Here is a 24,028-nt window from a genome sequence, read left to right on the forward strand (position 1 = left end):
CTAAATTCCTTACATATGTGAATTAATCCCTTTGTCTGTTCCCGCTTTACTCAAGCTACTCCTAATTATTTCTCTTTGTGCCTTATACGGGCTCCTGGACTCACTACTATGAGCGGTATCACCTCTGACATGCCGAAGTCCATCGCGTCGAACCATGTCGAACCCGTGGGCGGGGCGAGGGACGATACGGAGAAAAATGAGGTGGTTGATCGCATTACACTAGAACCTGTTGGGAATAACGTGAGCATCACAGAGAAAGATTCGACTATATACCAGGGTGGTGTTCAACGAGTGAGAGCCATCACTTCGGTATGGTCTAAAAATACGATGTGGCTCATGTTTGGCCTGTGAGTATTGGCCTCGGCTCAGGTCAAGCCCCAGTAACCAATCGCGCTCAGGTGAGATGGAGTACTCACTCGTCCATAGGCTTTACCTTGTCTCTTTCGTCGATATGCTCCTGGTCTCGGTCCAAACCTCGCTCAATCCATATATCACTTCCTCATTTCACAAACATGGACTGCTTACGGTTGTCAGCGTCATGTCTACGATTCTCGGTGGCTCCTCGAAACTGACTCTGGCCAAAATTATTGATATCTGGGGACGTGTTGAAGGTTTCCTGTGTATGCTTCTTATCGTCGTGATAGGGCTTATAATGAAGGCAACTTGTAAGAACATCGAAACCTATGTCGCAGCGCACACTCTGTACTGGGTGGGCCATATTGGGATGATGTATGTGGTTGATATCATGTTGGCCGACATGACGACCCTGAAAAATCGAATGATCATGTTCGGGATTAACGGTACGCCGAGTATCGCGAGTACTTTCGCTGGGCCGAGGATCGCAACCCTATTCTACAACAACCTCAATTTTCGCTGGGCATTTGGCGCCTTCGCAATCATGACCGCTGGCACCTCAATTCCCATTGTGGCAGTTATGCTGTATACGCAGCGCAAGGCTCAGAAGATTGGCGCCCTGGAGAAGAGCGCATCCGAGAGAAATTGGTGGCAAACTATCCTTCACTACTTTATTGAATTCGATGGTACGTGTTTTTCTGTACATCTTTTCCATTCTCCCGCTATTACTAACCGGCAAATCACTTTCTAGTCATCGGGATCATCTTGATTACTGCGGTGTTTTCTCTCATCCTCCTTCCCTTCAGCATCTCGGCGCATGCCCCCAAGGGATGGGCAAGCGGATATATTATTGCCATGGAAGTCCTCGGGGTAGTTTGCATCCCGGCATTCTACGTATGGGAACGATACTTCTCCCCAGTGCAGTTCCTCCCCTGGAAATACCTCAAGGAGCCAACTATCATCGGCTCGTGTCTTCTCTACTGTGTGATGTTCATCTCCTGCTTGTAAGTCTCCTCCTTCCACCCCACACGCACCAAGCTTTACGTAACACCATACCAACAACCAACCCAGCACCTGGAACAGCTTCTTCAGCTCCTACCTCCAAGTCGTCCACAGACTCGACATGACAACAGCCAACTACGTCCTCAACTCCTTCTCCCTAACCTCCTACATCTTCAGCCCAATTTTCGGCCTGTAAGCCCCCTTCACCCCACCCCCTCTAACCAGTACCCCTAACCAGTACCCCTAACACACCCAGCCTAATCCGTTACACCGGCGAATTCAAATGGACCGTCTTCACCGGAATCCCCATCCTCCTCCTGGGCACAGCCCTCCTCATCCCCTTCCGCCAACCCTCCACCCACGTCGGCATCCTAACCATGACCCAAATTCTCGTCGGCCTGGGCACCTGCATTTTCAGCGTCTGCGGCCAGCTAGCTATCATGGCCCCCGTAACACACCAAGAGATCGCCGTCGTCGTCGCGATCTGGGGCCTGTTCGGCTCCATCGGCGCGGCAGTGGGTTCGGCGATTGCCGGGGGGATGTGGAATAATTTGGTCCCCGGGGAGTTGTACCGTAGGTTGCCAGATGAGAGTAAGGCTAACAGTTCCATTATATTTGGGGATATGGTTATGCAGATGGGGTTTGCTGATGGGTCGTTGGAGAGGGAGGCGGTTGTGGGGGCTTATGCGGATGTACAGAGGAAGATGGTTATTGCGGGGGTCTGTTTTGTGCCGCTTTGTCTGGGGTGTGTTTGGTTTTGGAGGAATATTAATGTGAAGCGGTTAATGAGGGAGCAGACTACGGGAAATGTTTGGTAGGGAGTTTGTTATGTAGTGGGTAGGTTACGGTTAAAGCTCAGTGAAATTGGTAGAGTTGGGGTGATGGTCTAGTGTTGAGGAATGATAGAGGAATAAAATACTAGATAACAGTGAGTGATGTAGATCCATGGACATTAGATGTCTCCTTTGCTGTCGTTACAGACCGAGATGAAAGGGAAACAAAAAAAGAATGCATCATCCGTGAATCGAACACGGGCCTCATCGATGGCAACGATGAATTCTACCACTAGACCAATGATGCTTGGCAATGAACCAGTAAGCTAACTGGCTACTTGGTCTCTTACTTTAGGGAAATATATCTCTATGTTCTAGATAAAATTTATTGGAGTCTGTCACTGCTAGTTACCTTTCTATCAATCTTGTTGATGACATAGTTCATGTGTCCTGCAATCGCAATCTCCTAAGCATGCTAAGATGGTTTATTCTCCGTCCCGACTCTAGAACTAAAATGCCCATTGAATATTGGAGGATGATCACTTAGTATTTGCTATAGCCCTTGGTTATACTTTCAATCACTCTTCTTAACTTACACGATCAATCATTCGAAACTGACAAGCTCCCCGTAATACTGATCCTTGTGCTTGGCTCAAACAGTAATGGCAAACCGAAACTTCAACAGGTCTCTAGTTAGAACTTCATTAAAGCGTTCCTCTAGTTCAGTGACATCCTACTTACACAACAGAAATCGACTACTCCGCACCTTCGTCTCCGAGACGCTTCATCATCCTTAGTCAACCAGTCACAAAAGGAGACCACCAGATCCGGATTATCAGTCAACACTATATCAATCCAAACCATTAGTACCACGCATTCCCCATACCAACAACGAAAATATAAAAGAAGAAAGAACATACAATACTGCAACTCCGGCGCCATTGACTTGACCGCCAACTCACTTTTCAACCCCCCAGGATGAACACTCGCACAAAACAACCCCCTCGAAGCAAACCGCTCTTACACCAATTCCACAAATGTCGCCTGCGCAGCCTTACTCACGCAATAATGCGAATGCATAGATACCGTCGGCGCCGCCATAGAACTAACAACCACAAAACTCTTTGCAGCCGAATCCGTCCCCGAAACTACTGGTAGGAGATAATGTGCAGCATGAAACGTCCCCACCGCGTGCACAACAAACGCAGTTTGGAAATCTGCCGGCGATTCATGGATAATATCTGTGTATCGGGCCCGGGATGCCAGAGTTCACAATTACGGTGTTGAGGTGGCTGTTGAACGTGGCTTGTGTGGTTCGTGCTAATGCTTCTACGCTCGAGTTGAAGGTTATGTCGTACTCTGTTACTAGGACCGTTGCCTTACGGTTGATGGTGCGGGCTTACTGCGCAGTGGTTTCTAGGGATTGGAGGTTTCTTGTTGTGAGGATTATTCCCACTGCTCCTGCGCACGCGTAGCTTCGTGCAAGCTCCCCACCTGCTGCGCCGTGGCCGCCGATTATGTAGACGATGTATGGGGATGGGTTCTTGGTGAGGGATGGGTCGATGGCGGGATATGGGGTGGTGTGGAGGGTTGGGATGAATTGGCGGCAGGCATAGGCATTTTGCTGACTGGGTGTTTGGGACATCTTTTATGCCTTGTATTGGATATGGGCTGAATAGCTGGTGAATATCATATCTGGTGTGGTTAAGGGTTATGCTTATATGTGAAGGGTTATGCTTATATGTGACGGAGTTAAGATCATTAGATGTAGATAGTGTTTAGTACGGTATTCCCACTTGTCTGTCAGCCTGCGAGCTTTATCCAGATGGTAAACTGTAAGTCACCTCATACTTCACGGCCTTAAATGAAGATATGGAGCATTTCCAGATTGGGTCCCTCATTGACTGAACCGGGGGGGGAACAATGTAATCATATATGACATACATCATGTGGGTTTAACGATCCACTTTGAATCGCATTCAGATATATGATAAAAGACGGAATGCTTATTCACATTCGGCATAGCCATTTACCATTGTTTGTATTTTCTATTTCGACTTAAATCCACACTTTCTAGAGTCCGCTAAATTGTCTCTAACACTCACTACCCATTACCCTAGCCACTAACCTCCGCCCATGTCCGGTTAGGGCAAGCCAGGGTCATCACCCCCGTAGAGACACACTTGGCACCCATCCTAAGAAAAGAGCTACTCTCAACCTTCAATACCACTATTCACCTTGGAAATTAAAATCCTCGACCAAAAGCCTATAAGTAACCATGACCCTCCTCATCCCCATCATCCTTCTATCACTCATTCTAATATACAAACACCTCCTCTACCCCGCATTCATCTCCCCACTCACCAACCTCCCCCACGCCCACTTCACCACCCACTTCACCAACCTCTGGATGAGATGGCACCGATATCATGGCCAAGCAAACAAAACCATTCACCATGCCCACAAAATCCTAGAACCCATAATCCCCCTCGGTTCAACAGAAGTAAGCGTGAATACCCCCGACGCATTGCGAATAGTGTACAGCGACATCTGCGATCGTGATGAGTGGTACAGCCGGGTTTTTCAGACTTATGGGTATTATCTCTTATCATCTAACATGAAAAGTGACGTTTAACCCACATGGGTATGCTAATAGAACATAGAATCCAAAATATGTTCTCCTATACACAGCGTAAACCCCATGCAGCACGGAAGCGGGTTGTAGCGTCGCTGTATAGTAAATCGACGTTGTATTCGTCGCCAGAAATGATGATTATATCTCGGATCTTGGTGAAAGAGAGGGTTTTGTCTATTCTGGATAAGAGGGCACGAGATAAGTCGCCGGCTGATGTACTGGAGCTTGGGTCGTCGTTTGCGATGGATTTTATCTGTGCTTATTTATTTAGGATAAAGTGCGTACCGGACTTTCTGAGATGCGAGACATCTAGAAGGGATTGGTCGGGTGCGCATAGACGAACAAATATGGGATTTGGTCTGAGTTCCCGGGTTTGGTATCTCTCCTGCGAAGGGTGGGGGTGAAGATTATACCGGATTCAGTGGTGGAAGGTGGTGAAAGAGTGAGGAAGTTATGCCTTGTTCTGATGGAGCGAGTAGAGAAACGTATTGAATCATGAGCAGCTTACAAGGCAGCTTTTTCAATCTTTAGAATATCACTCTCCGGAGAGGTCCCAAGAAAAGGGCGATGACTATCTCATTGTAGCCTCAGAGTTAATGGACCATATCAAAACCGGGACAGAAACCTCCGGATGGTCGCTTACCTATGTTCTACATGAACTTTCTGGGCCTGAGGGATTGATGGGAGTCGCTGTGACCGACTGGTCGTCGGAGTACAGCTCTGCAGGCGAGCTGGCCAGCTGCTTTGGCTCTTCCATACCGTTGATTGATCAAAAGTCACAAAATGTCAATGTATCAGGTAGGACAAGGACAGTTTTCAGCAGAGCAGTAGAGAGACCAGACATGACCGAAAATTTTGAACGTTGCAATGGATCATGCTGGGATTAACTGCGAGGAGTAGGTAGGTGGCCAGACATGGTAGGCGAGGGGCTTAATTATCCATGTTTAAAGCGACTAATAACATATCGCAATGCTTGTCAGCAAGGATGGTCGGCCGCGGTGCATGAAGCACGAGAGTACGATTGGTGAGAGAAGATGTCCAAGTGGACCTCATTTGCAGTGGTGAGGATTAGCGCTTTCTTAGTCCTGCATCCTTCTGCATCCTCCCAGGGCAAAAGTCCTGCCATAACATTCCAGATTGCAACATTGACCGGGGTGCAATTGAAAGTAATGCTTACCCTCAGGGGCACGGTTCGGAGTTTTCTCGTCTTAAATTTCCATGATCCTTGAAAAGCTTGCTTCCCCAGAGACGTAGTGCGCCTCTCTTCTTTGCATTTCATCAGACTCAAGCTCGATGGTGTCAACTTCAGGCAGTTTCAATCATGATTTCCTTACTGAAACATGGTGCCTTTACACAGTGGGTATTTGTCTAACACTCACTCGGCTGTATGACCTTCTCAAGCTTCTGGGTTTCTATCTCACCTACAATGGCTTACAACATTACAGTATCTCACAGATCAAGCGACTTGGTATTAGAAGTCTTCGGGCTGATGACTGGCTCATCATGACGACTATTCCGTGGTATACTATGCTCGTAGCGTCAATCAATGAGATTATATTCGGTCGCGGATCAAACTACATGACTAGCCAGGAAATTGCTGGGTTGACGCCGGAGGCATACGAAGCCCGAGTGTCGGGAAGCAAATGGGTGCTTGTGTCGGAAGAGATGATGGTGTTGACTGTGTGGACATGTAAGGTGTCCATGATATTAATCTATAAGCGGCTGGCGTATCCTAATCTGCATGGCTTGCAAGTTCAGTGCGTTGATTGATTTCTCCGTTTGTTAGACAGGGTCTGCTCCAATCGAGGATTGTCGACGGTACCTTGGTATACCCCATAGTTGGCTTCGTCGCGAGTCAGATTGCTTTCTTTTCTGAATGCTGACCGTTTACAGGGTACTGGAGCGTCCCGGCTATATCTGGTAAATTATCCCTGCGGAACAGACAAGGATAGCTATCGCTAACTGGAAGTCTTGAGATCAATGCTGGTCGTACTACGACTTTGAAATCGTTGTTGCTGTTTTTCACATTGGCTCCGATATCACCCTCCTTGCGGTCGCCATCCCTTTAATTATACCGTTGTAGATTTCGGTTCAACAAAAGGTTATCTTAATTCTAGTGTTTGGTATGGGTGTGTTCGTGATCATGGCGGCAATCCTCACAAAGCTGTTCTCCCTCGATCCCGACCTCGTGTTGTACGCCTACTTGAGCTGGTTCATGCGCGAGGCATCGGTCTCATTGTACATCGTAAACCTGCCAGGCCTGTGGGCTTTTCTGCGTGATATGTTCCCGATGGTCAAGAGCTGGGGGTACAAGTCGATGAGTCCCAACGTTCCGAATGATTCAACGCTACACTTGACGCCACTCAATCGGGGAGATTCAATTCGGACGAATCAGTGAGAAGGAAATTCTAGCATGGCCCCGATGGCTAGAGCTAAGAGGTACTACTGGGGTCTAAATATAGTGTGATGAAACATGTCACTTTTGGGTACTCTTTTCAGTGTAAAATTTGCGTTAAGTCCGTTAAGCCAAGGAAAAGTGTAGTGGTCGGTGCTTCACAATCTTCCACAGCAATTTTCTCTGATCCCTTTTTCAATAGGGTCACCCAGGAAGGTGGGATACACCTCAAGAAGACAACAACCGCCCAGTCCTAGTCGAGAACAAGCAGTTCATGGTGCACGGGGTGAGGTGTCTTAGGGATTATGGGGAAGGCTTCGAACCTTTCTGAGTCCGCCAGGGCAAGGAAACTCGAACCGGACTGCAGGATTGAGCACTGAATTGCCTGGCGAACTAATGGGGAAGTGGGCGAAACCTCAGATTCAAATCAACCGACCTTTTAAGAACCGTCCGTGTCGGTATAGAGTACATACATAGCATCAGCAAAGGTCCCAGACCTTTTCCTCGAGGAACCTCTGAGCTTTGAGGTGAATAGACCCTGGTAATTTAGGCTTACCCCCTATAACCAAACATATAAAGGCAATGAGAATGCAACATTCGCAAGCCTATGTTGTACACAGTGAAGGTTTTCTCGCTAGTCAAGTTGACAAATACATTTCAAAGACAGTGTTCTTCCACCGTACAAAGGAAAAAACAACTGGTGGGGACCGGTGGTGTAACTCCTGTAAGGCCCACTATAAGATGGGTAAAGGTGAATTCTTGTAGGGCATGGGAAGAGTAATTATTTCAACACCCACCTAATATCAGCTCATTCTAACACGCCCCACAACAGACTACTGTTTTGTTTTGTATACTCAACACCTCTTTTGAAATTCCCGCTATCACGAAGGCAGTGGTAGAATCTCCTATGGCTAGAAGTACAAGGGTATTAGTAGCATGCATCAAATCCATTTCGGCGGCGGAGATACTATCAGGTACATTCTTATTGTAGTCAGTTTGAGGTCTATCCTGTATTTCAGTGGATTAGTAAGGCCCTGTAGAACCATAAAGAGGCTTTATTTTTAGTGATGTTATGATGCACGTCGTGCGCTTGGACGCATGTCGCTAAACATTGTGGAACCAATAGTATGAACCACAACAATAGGTCCCTTGCCAGCCAAGAGATGGGATGACGTTGTGAAGGCTTGAAGGTATACAAGGACCTTTACGTCATTCTGGTTTTGTAAGTCCTTATGTTGGCAAAGTGAGGCATAAAATCCTGCCTCAGCTTCTACGGTCTATATCCAGTTGTAATGTAGTTTCAGAGATGTGTTCAAGTGAAGTCACTGTAAATGACAAAGTAGTTTAACTAGGCGGGATCAGAACAAAGAAATTATGCCGCAAGGCGGAATATACTGGATATTTTACTGCCAGTGAGTGGTAACCACTTTTGTGCAGACTCTCCGTGCTTGTGTTTCTTTGCTTCACAACCTATTCGTGACGCGTTCTGAAATTCCCCTTTGAACCTACTCATCCAAAGCAAAGAAAGATTCAATAAACATGGAAAATATGGCAAGCTTTAGTATGTGACCCTCTCAACATCCAGAAAGAACTACATAATATAACTGCCTAACTATCGTGAAAGCGCCCCGCAAGAACGAAAACGGCCGACTTTCCATCCTACCTGAAGAGCTAGTCGAACAGATTGCCAGTTTACTGGACCCTAGGGGGCTGAGCCTGTGCAATATGCGACTGACCTGCGTGCATCTCTACAATAAGACTTTACACCGCTTTGGATGTACGGTTCTTCATACCATACGCACCGACCTCAATGCGTATGGCCTACAGCGACTTGTCGAGCTAGCGGACGACAGCCGTTTGAGGGATTATGTCCATGTTCTTTTCATTGCGCAACTTCCAACTGTCCAGATGGGCACCGGTTTAGCTTGGACAAGAGACGATTCGGGTGTGATGAATGTGGGACAACAACTGGGTGCTCGGTGGTTACGGCGCGCGCTGCTTTCCATGGTCAACTGCAAGTCATTTGTAGTTCAGCTCAACTATGCCTGGGAAAGAGCAAAGGACCTCCCCTTCGGTCCCACCGACAGCATAACAATCATCCTAAGTATTATTGCTGAAGCAGGCATCGCAGTCAAATCATTCTCTGTCTTCTCCCAGCCGGGGATGAACATATTCGCCTTCAACAATGTGGACGGGCGTCGTCTGCACTTGCCGCTCCTAGAAGAACCGGCCTTCATCAACGCATGGGCTCACATCGAAAAGCTCAGGTTTGACCACAACCTGATCCCGGATAAAGTCGCACAATGGGTCGTCAAACTTATCGCCCTTGCTCCGAACCTCAAATCGCTGGAGATCGGCTTCGACTACAGCGTCAAGGCACAGCTTCTCATGGCCCGTCTCGCGACCGACCCAGGATCTGAGCTGCGAGAGCTTAGGTTTATCAACGCCGTTGAAATGAAATGTGATCATCTTCTTACATTCCTCCGCTTTTCGCGCCGCACCTTGCGTTCCCTCAAACTTGAGCATCTCCAACTGGTCAATGGTAGCTGGATCGATCTTCTCGATGAGCTTCCTCAATTCTCCTTGCTAGATGATCTTACCTTGTCTTGGTTGAGCACAGGCCCGAAAACCATCCTACATTTTCCGTCCCTTGAGAATCCCCTTGCCGAGACCGCGGAAGCGGCGAATTTCAAGCTAGGCAGTAGACGATTTCGGGGCTTCCGGAAGAACATGTCTGTGTCATATCACGGGCCTTCTATGGCATTGGTGTTGGACGCACTGCTAGAGACATCTCTAGAGGATTGAGACTGTGGTTTTATCTATGAGACTTCGAGTCGGATACAGAGTGAGGTATTCGAGTAGTGTTTATTGGTGGGTTTACTTGCAATGGGTTTCAACCTGGGAATGTATCAGACAAATTTCAGTGGAAGTTAATGAGGTTACTGCAGGACCAAGTCGATAGAATAGCAGTGGCACTAAGTAAATACCATTATTCCCCCCAGGCAGTGTTCTATTCGAGTGAACATAAAGTGAAGCTATTCGCATCTATTCATCTCCTATGGACATTTTAGAGGGAATATTGCGTGTGATCGGCGATATTATATAACCATGAGGCCAATATATCACACAAAGCGGTGGCGCGATATCAATGGTAGGCAAAATGGACGGATGAGGATATCGGCCTTGTTTCTATAGCTAGGATCGCCTTGTGTTCGAAAATTATTATTATTGTTAGTTTAATTTAATACTTTTATTTTATGAATCTGGCACTCAACTACACGAGGGGAAGAACAGAGTGAGGAGGGCCGATTCTAAAGGAGCAAAAATAAAAGCCTACCTCCGCGCGGCTTTAAACCGCGGACGTTATGATCAGTAGTTGTTTGCTGTACCAACTAAGCAAAAAGAAAAATGCAATATCTGGACTGATCTTAACAAATTATATATACCACAGATATATACTGTCAAAATGACAAGACCCTCCCTGCCAGTGTTGCAGTGACCAACAGGACAAAGAACAACAACCCCGAATAAAGATAATCTTTTATGGATAGTTATGTTTCCATTTCAGTATCATTTCATTGATTTTGCTTTTCTCTACGGCATCATAAGCCTATGGTTAACCTCTAAAAGTTCTTAACACTCTGCCCTTCGAAATATATATTCGAACCTGGCGGCTCATACTATGCATGACCAGGATGTCCCGGCCCCATGTTCACTAAATTGATCCTCCTTCTATTGGTCTCCCCTGTACGATAAGAATACCACAATAAAGGATACCCTCAGCACCACTATGAGCTTAGCCTAAATTTGGTCAGGCGTGGGGCGGCTTTGCTTATCGAATGTAAGGTGAAATAATCCATTAAGCATCTGATTGACTGTTGGATTCTTCCCCACACCCTTGGCATTCGATGTGGAGGTAATCCTTCCATGGATGGACGGCGACTGCCAAGCAGCCCTTAGGGCTCTGCAATACAGTGTCATGATAATAGACAATCTATACCTCTGCAAGATATTCAGGAGTTCCTAAGGAAAAGCGACCTGAAGGCGGGAGTAGGGCTACACTAGTCCCTTGATAAGGTACTGGAGATAGCCGGTTTAACTGTTTCCACTCTAGGAAAAGTTTCATATTAGGTCCCAGGATCTATTAGTAGTCCTTATCAGTGCTCCTTCGGAGGAGTGAATATTTCTTACCTTTCAAGATGTTATTTCACCGTTATCCCTCCGTGCACATCATTTCGCTGGTCGCAGAGTTGCTGGCCTATCCATGTGGTGTTATCCTTGCCAAGGTGATGCCTCGGATAACAATCAGACTGTGCCCACTAGGGTCTTTCTGTCTGAATCTAGACGGTCATTTCAACATTAAGGAACATGTAATGATTGTGATCCTGAGCAATGTGACATTCGGTTACGGAAGCGCCGACTCAACTAGTATCATCCAGGCAGCAGGCCCCAAGTTTTAGAACTTCGGCCTCAAAGCGGGATTCTCTGTTTAGTTTTCTTATGCGCGCAGTTACTAGGGTTTGGTGTTGCTGGAATGGCAGCTCCATGGCTTGTCGAGCTAGCCGGTATTATCTGGCCGCAGGTCTTGTCCAGTTGCGCTATGCTGGAGGCCCTCCATTCACGCGCAGATTCCGTCGCTTGACGGCTGGAGAATATCCCGTTGACGCTTTTTCTTATACGTGACTGCTGCTGGCTTCGTATGGTACTCTTTTGTATTTTTTCATCAATTGGACGTGGACATCTAGCCTATTTTTGCCTTTGAATGCAGTCCAGGTATCTTTACCATGCCAGACGCCGATGTGGGTTAAGACACCGGTGATCGAGGCGAAGGACAGCCCATAGACGAATGCAAATGTGGTCCCAAGGTATGGAGGGGAATAGCTTTTACATGATTCAATGTCCAGTGTGTTCTGTGCGCTTACAACACGGTCGGTGTCATAAACCGCCTCGTTTCTGTCATACACATCGCCAGTCATCAACGGGAGATAGGCCGTAAACCACGTGTTGGTATAGTATTACCCGGTACGACAATCCAGAAGAAGCTGCGAAGCTGGCAAAAACATTCACTGCGGTCCATGACGGCGAAAGAAGGGGGTCCGTATTATACGCGACTTGACTCCAATCGAATGTTATGGGGTTATATCCTAGCCCTCCGCGAAATGTGTTTGTAGGCCCAGGGCCTAGCTACTATACTTGGAGATCTAACTCAGGCTGGCATCACCATCTGGATACTCGAGCACATATCAGAAGTCTGTTCTTCAGACCAGCAAGACGGGGTTTCCTGTCCGAATGGCAGAACTGTTTACTCGTCCTCGGTTATCTGGGGCCTTGCCGGCCTTCGGCATCTCTACTCTGTCGGGATGATCTACTCTTCTCTTCTCCATTTCTTCTGGCTCGGTACTATTGCTCCTCTCATTACCTACGCTCCGTACAAGCTCACTAAGAAACAATACTGGAAATACGTCAAATGGCCCCTGATCTTCACTGGAACAGCCAATGTCCCTCCAGGTTGGTCCTCTCATCCTCCATTCTCGACGAGAGCGCATGTGCAACTAATTCACCATAGCAACGGGAATAAAATACTCCAGCTGGGCTCTGGTAAACTTCGTCTTCAACTACTTTATCAAACGCCACTTCTTCGCCTGGTGGACCAAATACAACTACATCCTCGCGGCAGCCCTTGACACTGGGCGTCGCCCCCAGCGGGATCATCATCATCTGCGTCTCGTACCCCGGTGCAGTTCTTCCCAACTGGTGGGGAAACACAGTATACTTGAGCACAGCCGATGGCGACGGCGTATCTTATAAACAAATGCCGGATATCGGGTACTTTGGACCTGCGAATGGGTCATGGAGTTAAAATATTTCCTCTTTCCTTAAAAAGTATGAACATATACTCAGCTAGCAAGTAGCTGGTATCCACATTGTGCTATATACACATATCATACACTTTACGCATATAGTCACATCCACAAGCCTTCCCCACACAAACCCAACCCTAGCCACACGAGGGTTACATCCAGGACTCTACCACCTGTATCTCTAACCCTAAGCTCTATATCTATATATAGGCCATATTAAGTTTTCTCCTCACATATTATGAAACACCCCGTCTCTTCCTTCGTGTGACAAGCCTTCTTCTCCGTCCCTGACACGAGAATCCCTTACGTGGAAGAGCATTTTCCGCTCCGACAAGCCAACTCATCAGAGCAATCATCGTCCGTAGAGCAAGAAGCACCTAAAAAGAAACCTAGTTTTAGATTACCCGCACCATAAAACTAGTACAAATCCCCAAACATACCCTGACAATGGCCTTCCCAAGAACAGGGCTTGGCCCCGCTATCAATAGAGCATACACCGCTGATGCAAGCAAGTTCATCCGAGCAGCCATCGTTGCTCGAGCAAGAAGCCCCTGAAAAGAAAAAAAAGAGAAAATAAGAGAAATTTAGCCCCGAAATGAAATCACATGTAAGGAAAGGAACGAAAAGGATAGGAAAGAAAGGAGAGAAAGAAAATCCACAAGTCTTTATGCTTGCTTCTTTTTTTTCACGCGTTTTGTTATTCGCTTACCCTTGCAGTGTCCTTCCCAGGTACAGGTCTCTGCGTCCCCACCGGTGGTGCATTTTCCGTTCTTGCAGGCAAGTTCGTCGGAGCAGTCGTCGTTGGTGGAGCAGCTGGCACCTTTATTTTCCACGTTGTGAGAGTAGTTATTCATTCTTCGTCGGAGTTTGAGTCCGTAGGGGACTTGTTGCGGTCCTCACCGGCGCAGTGTCCAGGCCAGGAGCAGGAACCTGTTGGCTGGGGGGTGATAGTTGTGGTTGTCATAGTTGTCGGGGGGTTGGTGCCGCCGCCGCCGGAGAGGCCGAGCTTGGAAGCGAGCGCGCTCACGAGCTTGTCACCCATTGAGCGGAGGGTGTCGAAGTTGGTGATGTAGTGCTTGTTGAGGGCGCTGCTGGGGAGAACGGCGTTGTCGCCTGTGAAGACGATGTCTATGCTGTTTTGTTAGTGATCATGCTTTGTTTGAGTGGGCAGTTGGGAGAGGAACGTACAGGTGACATCGGAGGCGGTGTGGCCCTTGTTACCGCTCAGGTTTTCCTCGGGGAAACAGGTTCTGGCCATGACCCAGGAGGCTTCGCCGGTGACCTGTGGATCGTCTCCGTTGGAGTCGCCGAGGATACCGTAGTACATCTTACCGTTGCTGAGGTGGTGTGTTAGTAGGATCGGGAAGTGGAAAGGCGTATGGCTTCGCGGGCTTACCAGATCACGGCAGCGACGTTGTTGCCCTTGAGGGCGCCCTTGTTTGCTTGAAGGAAATGGTCGGGGATGACGATGAAGGGCACCTCATAGGCGGATAGTGCACCCCAGTTGGTGTTCTCTTGGCCATCGGGGTTGCCCTGCGTTTGTTAGGGGATATTAAAAGACGTAGTCTCACGAGGGCATTACATTGCACCCATGGTTAAGGCCATCACAGTCAACGTCCATATCAGCCACCCAGGAGAAGGAGGCGCCCTATACAGTGCAATTAGTCATTGACGACTTCTAACAGGGTTGCATGATACATACCTCGCTGAACTTGGCCCAGTCGCTGTGGATAGTGGATTTCACTTTGGAGTCTGGGCTGATAGGGTATGTAGCGCGATCAGGCACAACGCTGGCCTTAGCAGCTGCTTGCTGAATAGCAGCAACAGGTAGAGAGCTCGAAGCCGCAAAGAACTTGCCCGGGGTGCCTGCATCTGGCTTGTTGAACTCGGGTCCCTCTACATTCTGACCCATAGCCGCACCAGCGACGGCAAGGGACAGGACGAGTTGGCTAGCGAAGTTCTTGACAGACATATTGAATGTGTCCTTACTCAACAGGGATGTGATACTGAGGATTTGGATGTAAGAGAGCCATAGAAAGGTGCGAAAGGTGCGGCATGCTGCGTTTATAGATGCGTAGATTCCCAGAGAACTGTCTATACTCTAAGAGGAGATCCCTTTGTCAGATAACTCTAAGTTCGTTTCAGGTAGCACAGCCAAATTTCCCAGCCGTTTCCCACCAGGTATAGGGGTATATGATAGGCCTAGTGATAGTTGACTTGTCAAATCCATTGTTCTTGGTGTTCGCCAGTAAGATTTTCTACGCCACTAGCCGCTGAGGATAGTTTGTTTCAGTTGGTTGTCCTGTCATGCTTCGAGGATCGAGCATGCGGACCGCTAGTGTGGTGGCGGATCATACGAATGTGCTTGAATTGTGCTTCTTAGGTTGCAGAATGGGGAACCATCTATAGTCTGTCGGCGGGTTTCCGGAGAGTAGACTCCACACTTGGGGAATCGTCTACCCAAAGTTGGTTCCGCATGACTAGTGCGGTCCAGATCAGCCGGATGCCATTTCCGATTAAGTCGTGATAAGGGAAGGCTTCACACGACTACCGTCGGAAATCCCTGATATGATCAATCAATGGTTGTGCAACATGATTGTCGGAGAATAAAATGGCGAGGGCGTGTTCTTGTTGTACACACCTCGACCCATTTTCCCGGACCCTTAGAATGTGCTAGTAATATCTGCACGCGCAGTGAGGCCATAGCGTCGAATTAGACTGATGTAGGAACTCGTGGGATGACCCCGAATAGGCAGAAGGCAGAAAGGGACTAAAGGAATACCGGGCTTTACTCAGGGGGTCTGGACCCGACACTAATGTTAAGCGGCGCAACATGAAGGGTCAATTGGCAAGATGTGGAGTTTCAGAGCGGAGGCCTCATGAACTGCGCCGCGAAGGGAGAGCAATTGCCGAATTCAGAAGAAGTCTGTAGCAGTAGATATTCCACAATCGCCATGCTGAAACAACAGGGTCAGATACCTCCAGGTATTACGAAAATTACAGAATTTAACGTTGGATTAATGGATTCCTGCATATGAAATGCAGGAACGCGGGAACTTCGCTTATCTAATGCATCATGTGACGCTGCGTTACCCTAGAAGCCGACAGCTCATTTTTCTGCAGATTCTCGAAGGCCACTAATTGGGTCCATTTGCGGGCTGGACAAAGAACGTGCCATATTTTACGACACGAGGTTACATTGCAGGTCGCTTCTAATAGTCAGGTCTTAGCCTGCATGAGAAGGACACCTTATTACTCTTTTTTGACTTGGCAAAATTCTCCTCTTGACGGTCAGCTGAGTTCTTGAGGGGATAAACTGAGAATTTCGGCAATTTGGGCATTCATAAGAGCCTCGGTAGCGATGCTGCGGGAATTGAATTGGAGACGACGGTAGAAACCTAAGCTATCTGAGATGCATATAAAACCTAGTGTATGACCCGGAAACATGAAGACCCGAGAGCCCCTGTAGACTACCACAGACTTCCTACCAATTCACCATGCAGCTCTACAAATTCTTCGCTCTTCTGGCGTCCCTTCAGCCAGCTCTTTCCAAGAGCCTTGTGGATTTTTCTGCCGCTCGCGGTGATGATCCCTCTGTCTTGGGTATGCGTAATCTCGAAGCGGAGCGTAACGCCCCGCAAAGTGAGAATTCGAAGGATCTTTACATCAAGTTGGACAAGGACCCCAAAGGCGCTCCTGCACTGCACTTCCACCGCAAGAAGGATTATATCCGTACGGAGTACCATTCCTTGCCGAACCAGATCACGGTCGATAAGACTTACTACATCGGGTACAAGTTCTCTCTGGGAACAATTGAACAAAGTTTGATGATCTGGCAGTTGTAAGTTTTCTTCATTCTACCTTCCAAAAAAAAAAAAAAAGGCTGGCCTTCAAATTCTGACCCTCAATAAAGCAAGGAATATGCAGCCAACAGCCCCGAGAAGGGCGGTGCAAACATCCCTCTCTCCCTGGAGTTCAAGGGCGGCAACTTGAACTTCCGGTACCAAGCCTCCGCAAGCACGGGGCGCGTGACTCAGTGGTCCAAGACCGTAAATACAGACACTACCTACTCTATTGGAATCGTCATCAATACCTCCAGACCCGGATGGGTTGAGCTGTACTTCGATGGTGAACAGCAGAAGTTCAACTCCGGAAGCACTAGACTGAACGCGAACACATTCCCCGGCCGTGCCGAGCCCAAGTTCGGCGCTTACCGCGGTGAGGCTGTCCAGATCGATACTTATGTATACAACGTCCAGATTGGAACTACCCTTGACGACGTCAAGGAGGCTGCTGGCCTGGGTTCTTCTCCTAAGCCTACCGATACTACTCCCCCCACTCCTACTCCTACTCCTACTTGCGCCTGGGAGGGTCACTGCGAGGGTATGTGTCTTTTTTTATCATTGATTGTTTTGATATATATTAACTTAGACATTATAGGTGCATCCTGCTCCACCCATGATGACTGCTCTGATGAGCTTGCATGCATTAGCGGCAAGTGCACTGTTGATGGAGCCGTGCCTTGCTCATGGGAGGGTCACTGTCTTGGTGACAAGTGCAGCTCCCACGACGACTGCTCTGATGAGCTTGCCTGCATTAACGGAGCCTGCGCCTCCGTTTGAAGCGGAGTGAAAGTTAGATTGGTAGACATAGACTCACGACTATCAGGGGTAATGTAAATGTATGATTAGGATCTAGGGAAACTAGAGCAACGATCAATATATACTAGACTTTCCCGCTTATGATGTGCGTATAATTTAAATTACTTTTACTCTACGGTAGTCTTACATGTATTTATATAAAAATAGGCGTAACCAGAGTTAAAGCCCTCAAAGGCTGTTTCCTAACAGACTATTGTTTCAAATCGAGTTTTCTTACATATTTCGACTGATCGATGGTTAAATCCAAGTCAGCGCTGGCTACAGTTCCTCCCGGCCCAAATCATGTAAGACAGCCAGTCCGTGGTCCTGCTCACCTAGGTACCAGCGGCAATCAAGATCAGTCTCATTGCTATCGGTAGGGAAGCCTTTGTAAAGACAATACTTCCCATCTCCTTGAACGTAATTCGCAATAAGATTCTGACCGGCGTCGCCGAGAGCCCATTTAGTAAAAGCTCAGGGAAAGGAGTTATTAACACAACCAGCCCTAACTAGAATGTGTGCAGGGTTGAGAAGGTCGGGGATTTGGGTGTCCTCGTTGCCCTTGTATATTGTTCTGTTGCTTATAAAGTCTGGATCGCTACTTTGAACTGTTCTATAGGGTCCTCCATCGGTAATAGTATATTCCCCATAACAGATTGCTGTCTTCAAAGCGCCAACCAGGTAGTCCTCATACTCATGGTACCAACGCGAATGCGGCGTCGCCCATAGAACCTATATGGTGTGAGTAGGTAAACCATAGATTGCAAGCGCACTAGCCCGTACCTGTCCTATCTGAACTCAGAAATATGAGTCTTTGATATTGGTCGCGGACTTATCGAATTAACTGAGGGGGCGAGTCATACCATCTTCTCCACAGGCTTAGTAAATGTACAAGTAACATAATCCGAGCCATCGATTCCGGCTGGGTTGTCTGCAGGTCCACCAATACAGAAGCGATCTCGGAAGACGTAACAAGGCAATATTCTTTATACCCGGCACAGCCACCAAAGCAAAGGTTACCCCAATCATTGTCTTTATATAACATCCTTTTGCTATCTTTGCATCAATCTCAACTTCTTCCGCAAACTCGTGGTAGGCTATGTTGATATCTACTGTCTGGGCTGTCAAGTTGTTGATCGTCTGGGTGGTGCTACCAGTGACCCACTCAACGGCGAAAGAGGCTTGTCTTTGCAATCGTTCGTCTACGTGTTGATAAACGCATTGGCAAGTGCTAGATAATAAAACGACTAGCATTGGCAGTGTATACGTCAGTGGCAAATGGTGAATTACCCCCAACCAGCCGCTTTGACCCGCGACCCAAATACCGATTTTCAAGCCCGCTTCGGTGTCGTTTGGGCAACTCCCATAGTCGATATCTGCAGCAGTGAGTGTGCAATGAAGAAAAGTCCCTATGGCAGCGGAAATGCCAAGGTAGAAGAGACTTCTCATTGGCCGCATGGTAACCTAGTGCTTCTCTCTGCCGGGACGAAGGATATTGAGAAGATAAACGAGGACTTAGTGGCCGAGGAAAATATCAAGCCAATGAATGGACTGCAGATCAAGCGAGAGAACTGCCGATTAGCTCACCTTTTATAAAGGGGCTTGGTAGTCGACGTGCTTTTCGAGATCACCAATGCAACCAATCTGGCGACCAGAATGGATGGAATGCGTTGATCTCTAAGGCATGTCAAGCGAGCCATTTATCCGGTCGAATGTCCGCACTCTTGTCTTACATTGCTCCTCACAAGGAACCATGTGTTGCTGGCATTCTTTCTGGGTTATGTCACGCAGAATAGAGAAGCATGTACGGGATATTGACGTCCGAATGTGCAAAACGAGGCAACCAGACGGATGTATGCCTTGAAAGGGGTGATTACTTGATCCTGGTAGTGAAATAATCCTGAAGTGTTGTTAATTATATCAGAGATTTTGAAGCCTTTTTCAGCCTTTTACATCGTTGCTTAAGTGAAAAAGGGGTTATAGGATCTCGGGAATCTTTGTAAGGGTTTGTCTATATAAAGGGCCTTACCTATCCGCTCGGATAGTTTTGATAACTTACTTACTCGCATACAATCGTTTTTCTATTTCACTGGGTTTTCCGCAAGTGTGAAACAATATGTTGTGCAACAGGTTACAGTATACTTCTATATAAGAGATACATGATTATAGAACAGAATATTACCCAATGTCCGAACACATATGCTTGTGGGTCCCTCCTCGCATGATTCCAGCCAACAATACCACTCGTTCGGAGACTTCTTCTCAGACTAAGCAGAAGCTCAAGGGGATACGGATACTCCTTCAATGCTTCCTATGATGGAAAGGCGGCTTTCCATCCTTAGGGTTCCAGTCCAAACACTTTTTGCTCCAAGGCATCTCTTTGCATGCTCTCCCTCGGCATGCTTTCCTGTGGGCCAAATAACCTTCGTAACCTTGGGGTCCTTAGGACTCACTTCAATGGTTCTCGTCACTTTCTTATTCTTCTTCAACGCATCAAATTCCTTGCGTGCCTACGTGGAACAATCATTGAATTGGCCAAGGACGGCATGGACTTCACCCGATGCATGCTCCACAAACAGCTCGCTGGCTCTATCCACGAAATTCTTGAAATCATCATTATTTGGGTCTCCTGCCTTCCAATAGTTGTCCATATCAGGGTAGAAGGCATCAAGTTGCTTATAACCCCGGTCGTCGAACCAGTTCATGGCTGTTGATTCTCTGTTGAGCACTGAGAAAAAATGGATTTGCCCTCCGCCACTGGCTTTAATTTTTTCTTTATCTCTTCGTTAGTAGGGTAGGTAATCTTCGGTTTGTCCGCCCTAGAGTCCAAAAGGGTTTCAGGGAGGGTGTCTGCATTAGAAATCTCATTGCTGCCGCTGACGGGACTACCAGATACGAGGGCGTTAAGGAAGAAGAAAACGGAGAAGAGTAGGTGGAACTTGTTAAGCATGTTCTTTGGAAGAAACTGCATCTTGTCGGGGAGTGGGATTTACCTGGTCAGATGCTCGTTGAGAGACGGTTTTGATAATGGTAAGGATATTTGAGCATTCTGCTCGAAATATTTATATCCTACAGTCTATAGCCCTCGAAGGCCTGTCGTGTCAGACGTCGGCATACCCCAAAGTCCGATGGTATTCCCTTACCTCTGGCAGTATACGAGAGAGGAAGCCATTCCCAAGATCGACAACATATTCGTACTGTTTTGGAAAGCTGGTGGTATCTCCCCTAGATCAAATTTTTGCGGTATCCCAAATTACATGTGTTACCATACAACGATAGTCCCTGTGGTTTACTAGCGATGCTGATCATTACGAGAGAGAACGAGCGCCCCTAACTTCCAAGAGAAAGCCCTGTCGATCGTCATCCAACTTTGACAACCTACTAACCAGCACATAAACCCCAGACGGTCCCTTACCCATACCGTCTCTCCTCTGGATATTTACTAAGCGACCTGCAGGAACACGACCACGTCAACCGAAAACAAACTAAATACATCCTATTGCACTATCCTCCCAAGCCGGCCCGCAAAATCCTCACGAGTTACCCGCAATCACCTACAACCCGCCGGCGGGTTATTGATCCCAACGCGGAACCCTCAAATTTGCGGGTTTTGAGTAACCAGCAACGGGTAACCCGCAGGGTATGGAGAGGCCTAGTTACACCCGCTAATAATATTACTATTCAAGTTTCTATAACTTACATCATTCTGATTGCGGGCTGATGTTATTATTTTCTTATATCTGTAGAGCCCTAGAGAGTCGGAATTATGAAGTTTTATTTCTATTTTATACTGTTATTACTCGACCGTCACAATAATTACACTGACGCATGACTGGTAAAGATATTATCGATATGTCCATAACCTCAAACACGACCAATTTTAATATGGCTGAGAAGAACAGTTTATTACACTTTCAGAGCTTTTTAGAGGTATCCCGGACTCATATCAGCTGCAGGATCGTCTACATCGTCCTTGGTAACATTTCGGGGAGTCAACGCTGGTTGTAGGTTACCATGGGGTAGTAAGAAGCGGGATGTAGGCCGAACCAGCAAACATGGACATCACTCCGTCATTCTGGCAATTAGAATGAGCAATGGACCGTATCTGGGGTTCTCATACTAAAGCAACTCCCGAGACAGGTCCAGTATACCTTTGAGGGTGGACACTTCCGGTGGCTGTAAACAAAATAGGGTCAAATTCGCGTTCAGCGTCGTACAGGCGAGATGGAGGAGGCGGTGCAGCTGACGGTTACATGGTGAGAGTCTTGAATCTTATTCACTATGTTGAGTTTCTTCTAGACCACGGGGCTGAGAACGAATCTCTCAAGTCTGAGCTGGACCAAATCGTGGATCATTACAGGAATGATAAGGTCACTCAGAGAGATGGCAGGCTGGACCAAGTGTCCAGGCATTAGCTTAGAGTAATACAGCTTTGTCTGGAAAAGAAATTACTAATACCAACGGCTTCTTGTGTCCGCTAGCATTGCAAAGGTAGACTAACATTTTGTTGTATTTATTCTTTTATTCTAGTGGCTTTATACTCTAGTGCTTTACCAATTACAGCCCTTCAACCTCAATGCCATGCTTGTAGATATTGTATGGGTTTCCTACGGCGCCTACGCGCAACGCACCGTGAGCAATTATGCTAAAATACAAATATGCAAGTGCTCTGCTGAATTCATTGTAATGAATCAGACTTATCACCTTCCTCGTAGAATTGCTATTGAGAGCTTAGAAATCCAACATTCTGTCAAGCCCTTCTAACAAAGTACATCTGGCGCGATAAAAACACAAAATCAAGAATACACACATACAGCACCCACAACAGTCTGCATCAGATTCACGCTATATCAGTAACGCTATAGCTCCAGGCATTATGTCGAATCTTTCTGGTCTGGTTCACAGAGTATGCTCGGGATAAAGAGTTTGGATCCGCGCAATATCGTCACGTTCGAGCTTGGACTTGCCGTTGAACCAAGGCCACATGACTGAATTAGGGTCACTAGAATGGTCAAGTCCAAGTGAATGACCGAGTTCATGCAAAGCCACCTGTCGCAGGAATGTGGTGGTCCACTGCTCCGCTTCATCAAAATGCATATCACCAGCCAGCACGCCACTGCTAGGAAGTGGGAAGAACGCATGAGCGAGCACGTTCCCAGGGCCATCAAATGGGTATCCATCGCCATGATGAGTTTCAGCAAACTCAATACTGATATCTTCTTCCTCATTTTCCGACTCCTCTATCTGGGGATATCGGAAGTATTTCTGCCATTCAGCAAACGCGTCTCTGATTTGTGTTCGGGCATTCTCTTGTCCCAGATGCCGGGACTTATTCTTCAGTTTCCAAGTAATGACCTGTTTGTTCCACTTGGGAGGACCGGTATTGAAACTTGCAACTACATTGTTTTCAGGGATACCACAGCGCTTCTCTGTCATGGCCTGCTTTGTTTTCTCGTTGTAGGACCCAGTTTCATCATTTAGTCCGTAGAAATGTTGGAACTTACGGAGGGCAGCATAATCCTCCGCCTCTGAGAATCCGCCATCGGGGCTTTTGGAGATATCCAGATATCCGAGCGTCTGTAAATATGCTCGGACTTTTTTCTTTTCCTCTGGCTTATCGGCATCCGCAACGGCCGGAGCCTTCCAGTCTTGGGGTGCCATGGCCTCTTTTGAAGTGGCTCCAATTAAAATATGAGATAGTTTGAAAGTCTGGTTTTTCTGTAACAAGTCAGTTTTGTTTAGATATCAAGTTGCAATATAGCAGGAAGACGTATCCAGTGCTAACAGCTATATTTATAACTTACAGTGGCGCTATACTAAAGGCTTTGCATCATCGAAGCTCTTCGACCTAGCATCATCCTAGGCGCCCAAGAACCCTGAATACGTGTTCCAACAGTGCTTTAAACAGATATAGCCACTCAGAGCCTTCACGCGATCCTGACTGTGTCATGAGACCTATTCAAGGACTTGTAAGCCTAGTTAGGCTCAATGATACTGCCATATAACCCAGTTTGTAAATAACCCAGAGGGGAGGGCGTGTATGATCTACTCATGTTTTCAAGAGAAAAATGGTAACCATGAGTAGTATTATTGGTTCTCAATCCAGATAAGATAAATGTGACACTTTCTAATGCGATCTAGACCAAGGAATAACCTTAGATTATATTGTGAACAGGTTTATGATTTGTTACTTGCTTGCTTTACACCAGATCCCTGGTATTGTATTCCTTGCCAAATCGAAAGTTATGATTACAGACGTATGATCGAGACCTAGATGAAACTTATTAGAGAAAGCCTCCCCCAGTCAGATTCCGTGCCTCAATGGTACGTATGTTGAACCCCCGATTGAACTTGCGGCATTGCAATTC

The 24,028-nt window shown here is 47.1% G+C and overlaps 8 protein-coding genes and 1 non-coding gene across 9 annotated transcripts; 6 read left to right on the forward strand and 3 right to left on the reverse strand.

Annotated features, from left to right (window-relative positions):
• The first annotated feature begins 44 nt into the window (after nt 1–44).
• On the forward strand, nt 45–2,358 carry BDW43DRAFT_273363 (major facilitator superfamily domain-containing protein). Its single transcript, XM_032041616.1, has 5 exons — nt 45–347; nt 427–1,040; nt 1,106–1,358; nt 1,426–1,548; nt 1,613–2,358. The coding sequence occupies exons 1-5, from the start codon at nt 109–111 to the stop codon at nt 2,172–2,174; spliced, it is 1,791 nt and encodes a 596-aa protein (XP_031901349.1). The 5' UTR covers nt 45–108; the 3' UTR covers nt 2,175–2,358.
• A 7-nt stretch (nt 2,359–2,365) lies between these two features.
• BDW43DRAFT_t93 lies at nt 2,366–2,436 on the reverse strand. The gene has a single exon. It is a non-coding gene; the product is annotated as a tRNA-Gly (tRNA).
• Nucleotides 2,437–4,211: 1,775 nt separating this feature from the next.
• On the forward strand, nt 4,212–5,668 carry BDW43DRAFT_273367 (uncharacterized protein). Its single transcript, XM_032041617.1, has 2 exons — nt 4,212–5,335; nt 5,408–5,668. Exon 1 carries the CDS (start codon nt 4,770–4,772, stop codon nt 5,166–5,168), a length of 399 nt encoding a protein of 132 aa, XP_031901350.1. The 5' UTR covers nt 4,212–4,769; the 3' UTR covers nt 5,169–5,335; nt 5,408–5,668.
• A 599-nt stretch (nt 5,669–6,267) lies between these two features.
• Nucleotides 6,268–6,847, forward strand: BDW43DRAFT_310177 (uncharacterized protein; the record flags this gene model as incomplete). The annotated part of the gene is made up of 3 exons (XM_032046863.1): nt 6,268–6,454; nt 6,658–6,684; nt 6,741–6,847. The coding sequence occupies 3 exons, from the start codon at nt 6,268–6,270 to the stop codon at nt 6,845–6,847; spliced, it is 321 nt and encodes a 106-aa protein (XP_031901351.1).
• A 1,860-nt stretch (nt 6,848–8,707) lies between these two features.
• Nucleotides 8,708–9,964, forward strand: BDW43DRAFT_310178 (F-box protein; the record flags this gene model as incomplete). The annotated part of the gene is made up of 2 exons (XM_032046864.1): nt 8,708–8,720; nt 8,784–9,964. The coding sequence occupies 2 exons, from the start codon at nt 8,708–8,710 to the stop codon at nt 9,962–9,964; spliced, it is 1,194 nt and encodes a 397-aa protein (XP_031901352.1).
• Nucleotides 9,965–12,519: 2,555 nt separating this feature from the next.
• On the forward strand, nt 12,520–12,967 carry BDW43DRAFT_310179 (uncharacterized protein; the record flags this gene model as incomplete). The annotated part of the gene is made up of 2 exons (XM_032046865.1): nt 12,520–12,667; nt 12,726–12,967. The coding sequence occupies 2 exons, from the start codon at nt 12,520–12,522 to the stop codon at nt 12,965–12,967; spliced, it is 390 nt and encodes a 129-aa protein (XP_031901353.1).
• A 356-nt stretch (nt 12,968–13,323) lies between these two features.
• Nucleotides 13,324–14,992, reverse strand: BDW43DRAFT_299570 (glycoside hydrolase family 75 protein; the record flags this gene model as incomplete). Its single annotated transcript, XM_032044743.1, has 8 exons — nt 13,324–13,397; nt 13,461–13,571; nt 13,730–13,840; nt 13,921–14,148; nt 14,209–14,357; nt 14,417–14,553; nt 14,603–14,668; nt 14,723–14,992. The coding sequence occupies 8 exons, from the start codon at nt 14,990–14,992 to the stop codon at nt 13,324–13,326; spliced, it is 1,146 nt and encodes a 381-aa protein (XP_031901354.1).
• Nucleotides 14,993–16,517: 1,525 nt separating this feature from the next.
• On the forward strand, nt 16,518–17,642 carry BDW43DRAFT_310181 (uncharacterized protein; the record flags this gene model as incomplete). Its single annotated transcript, XM_032046867.1, has 3 exons — nt 16,518–16,861; nt 16,934–17,403; nt 17,461–17,642. 3 exons carry the CDS (start codon nt 16,518–16,520, stop codon nt 17,640–17,642), a joined length of 996 nt encoding a protein of 331 aa, XP_031901355.1.
• A 4,917-nt stretch (nt 17,643–22,559) lies between these two features.
• Nucleotides 22,560–23,321, reverse strand: BDW43DRAFT_299572 (Matrixin-domain-containing protein; the record flags this gene model as incomplete). Its single annotated transcript, XM_032044744.1, has 1 exon — nt 22,560–23,321. One exon carries the CDS (start codon nt 23,319–23,321, stop codon nt 22,560–22,562), a length of 762 nt encoding a protein of 253 aa, XP_031901356.1.
• Between the last annotated feature and the right edge of the window lie 707 nt (nt 23,322–24,028).

The sequence above is a fragment of the Aspergillus alliaceus genome (genome assembly GCF_009176365.1).
Source record: "Aspergillus alliaceus strain CBS 536.65 unplaced genomic scaffold BDW43scaffold_16, whole genome shotgun sequence".
Taxonomy (NCBI): domain Eukaryota; kingdom Fungi; phylum Ascomycota; class Eurotiomycetes; order Eurotiales; family Aspergillaceae; genus Aspergillus; species Aspergillus alliaceus.

What these genes read in the sequence shown, in the direction of transcription:
- BDW43DRAFT_273363 (XM_032041616.1), top strand. Translation starts at nt 109, where the DNA reads ATGAGCGGTATCACCTCTGACATGCCGAAGTCCATCGCGTCGAACCAT. An exon ending in ATGTGGCTCATGTTTGGCCT is followed by an intron (nt 348 to 426) that starts GTGAGTATTGGC and finishes ACTCGTCCATAG; the next exon opens with GCTTTACCTTGTCTCTTTCG. An exon ending in GTGATGTTCATCTCCTGCTT is followed by an intron (nt 1,359 to 1,425) that starts GTAAGTCTCCTC and finishes CAACCAACCCAG; the next exon opens with CACCTGGAACAGCTTCTTCA.
- BDW43DRAFT_273367 (XM_032041617.1), top strand. Translation starts at nt 4,770, where the DNA reads ATGGGTATGCTAATAGAACATAGAATCCAAAATATGTTCTCCTATACA.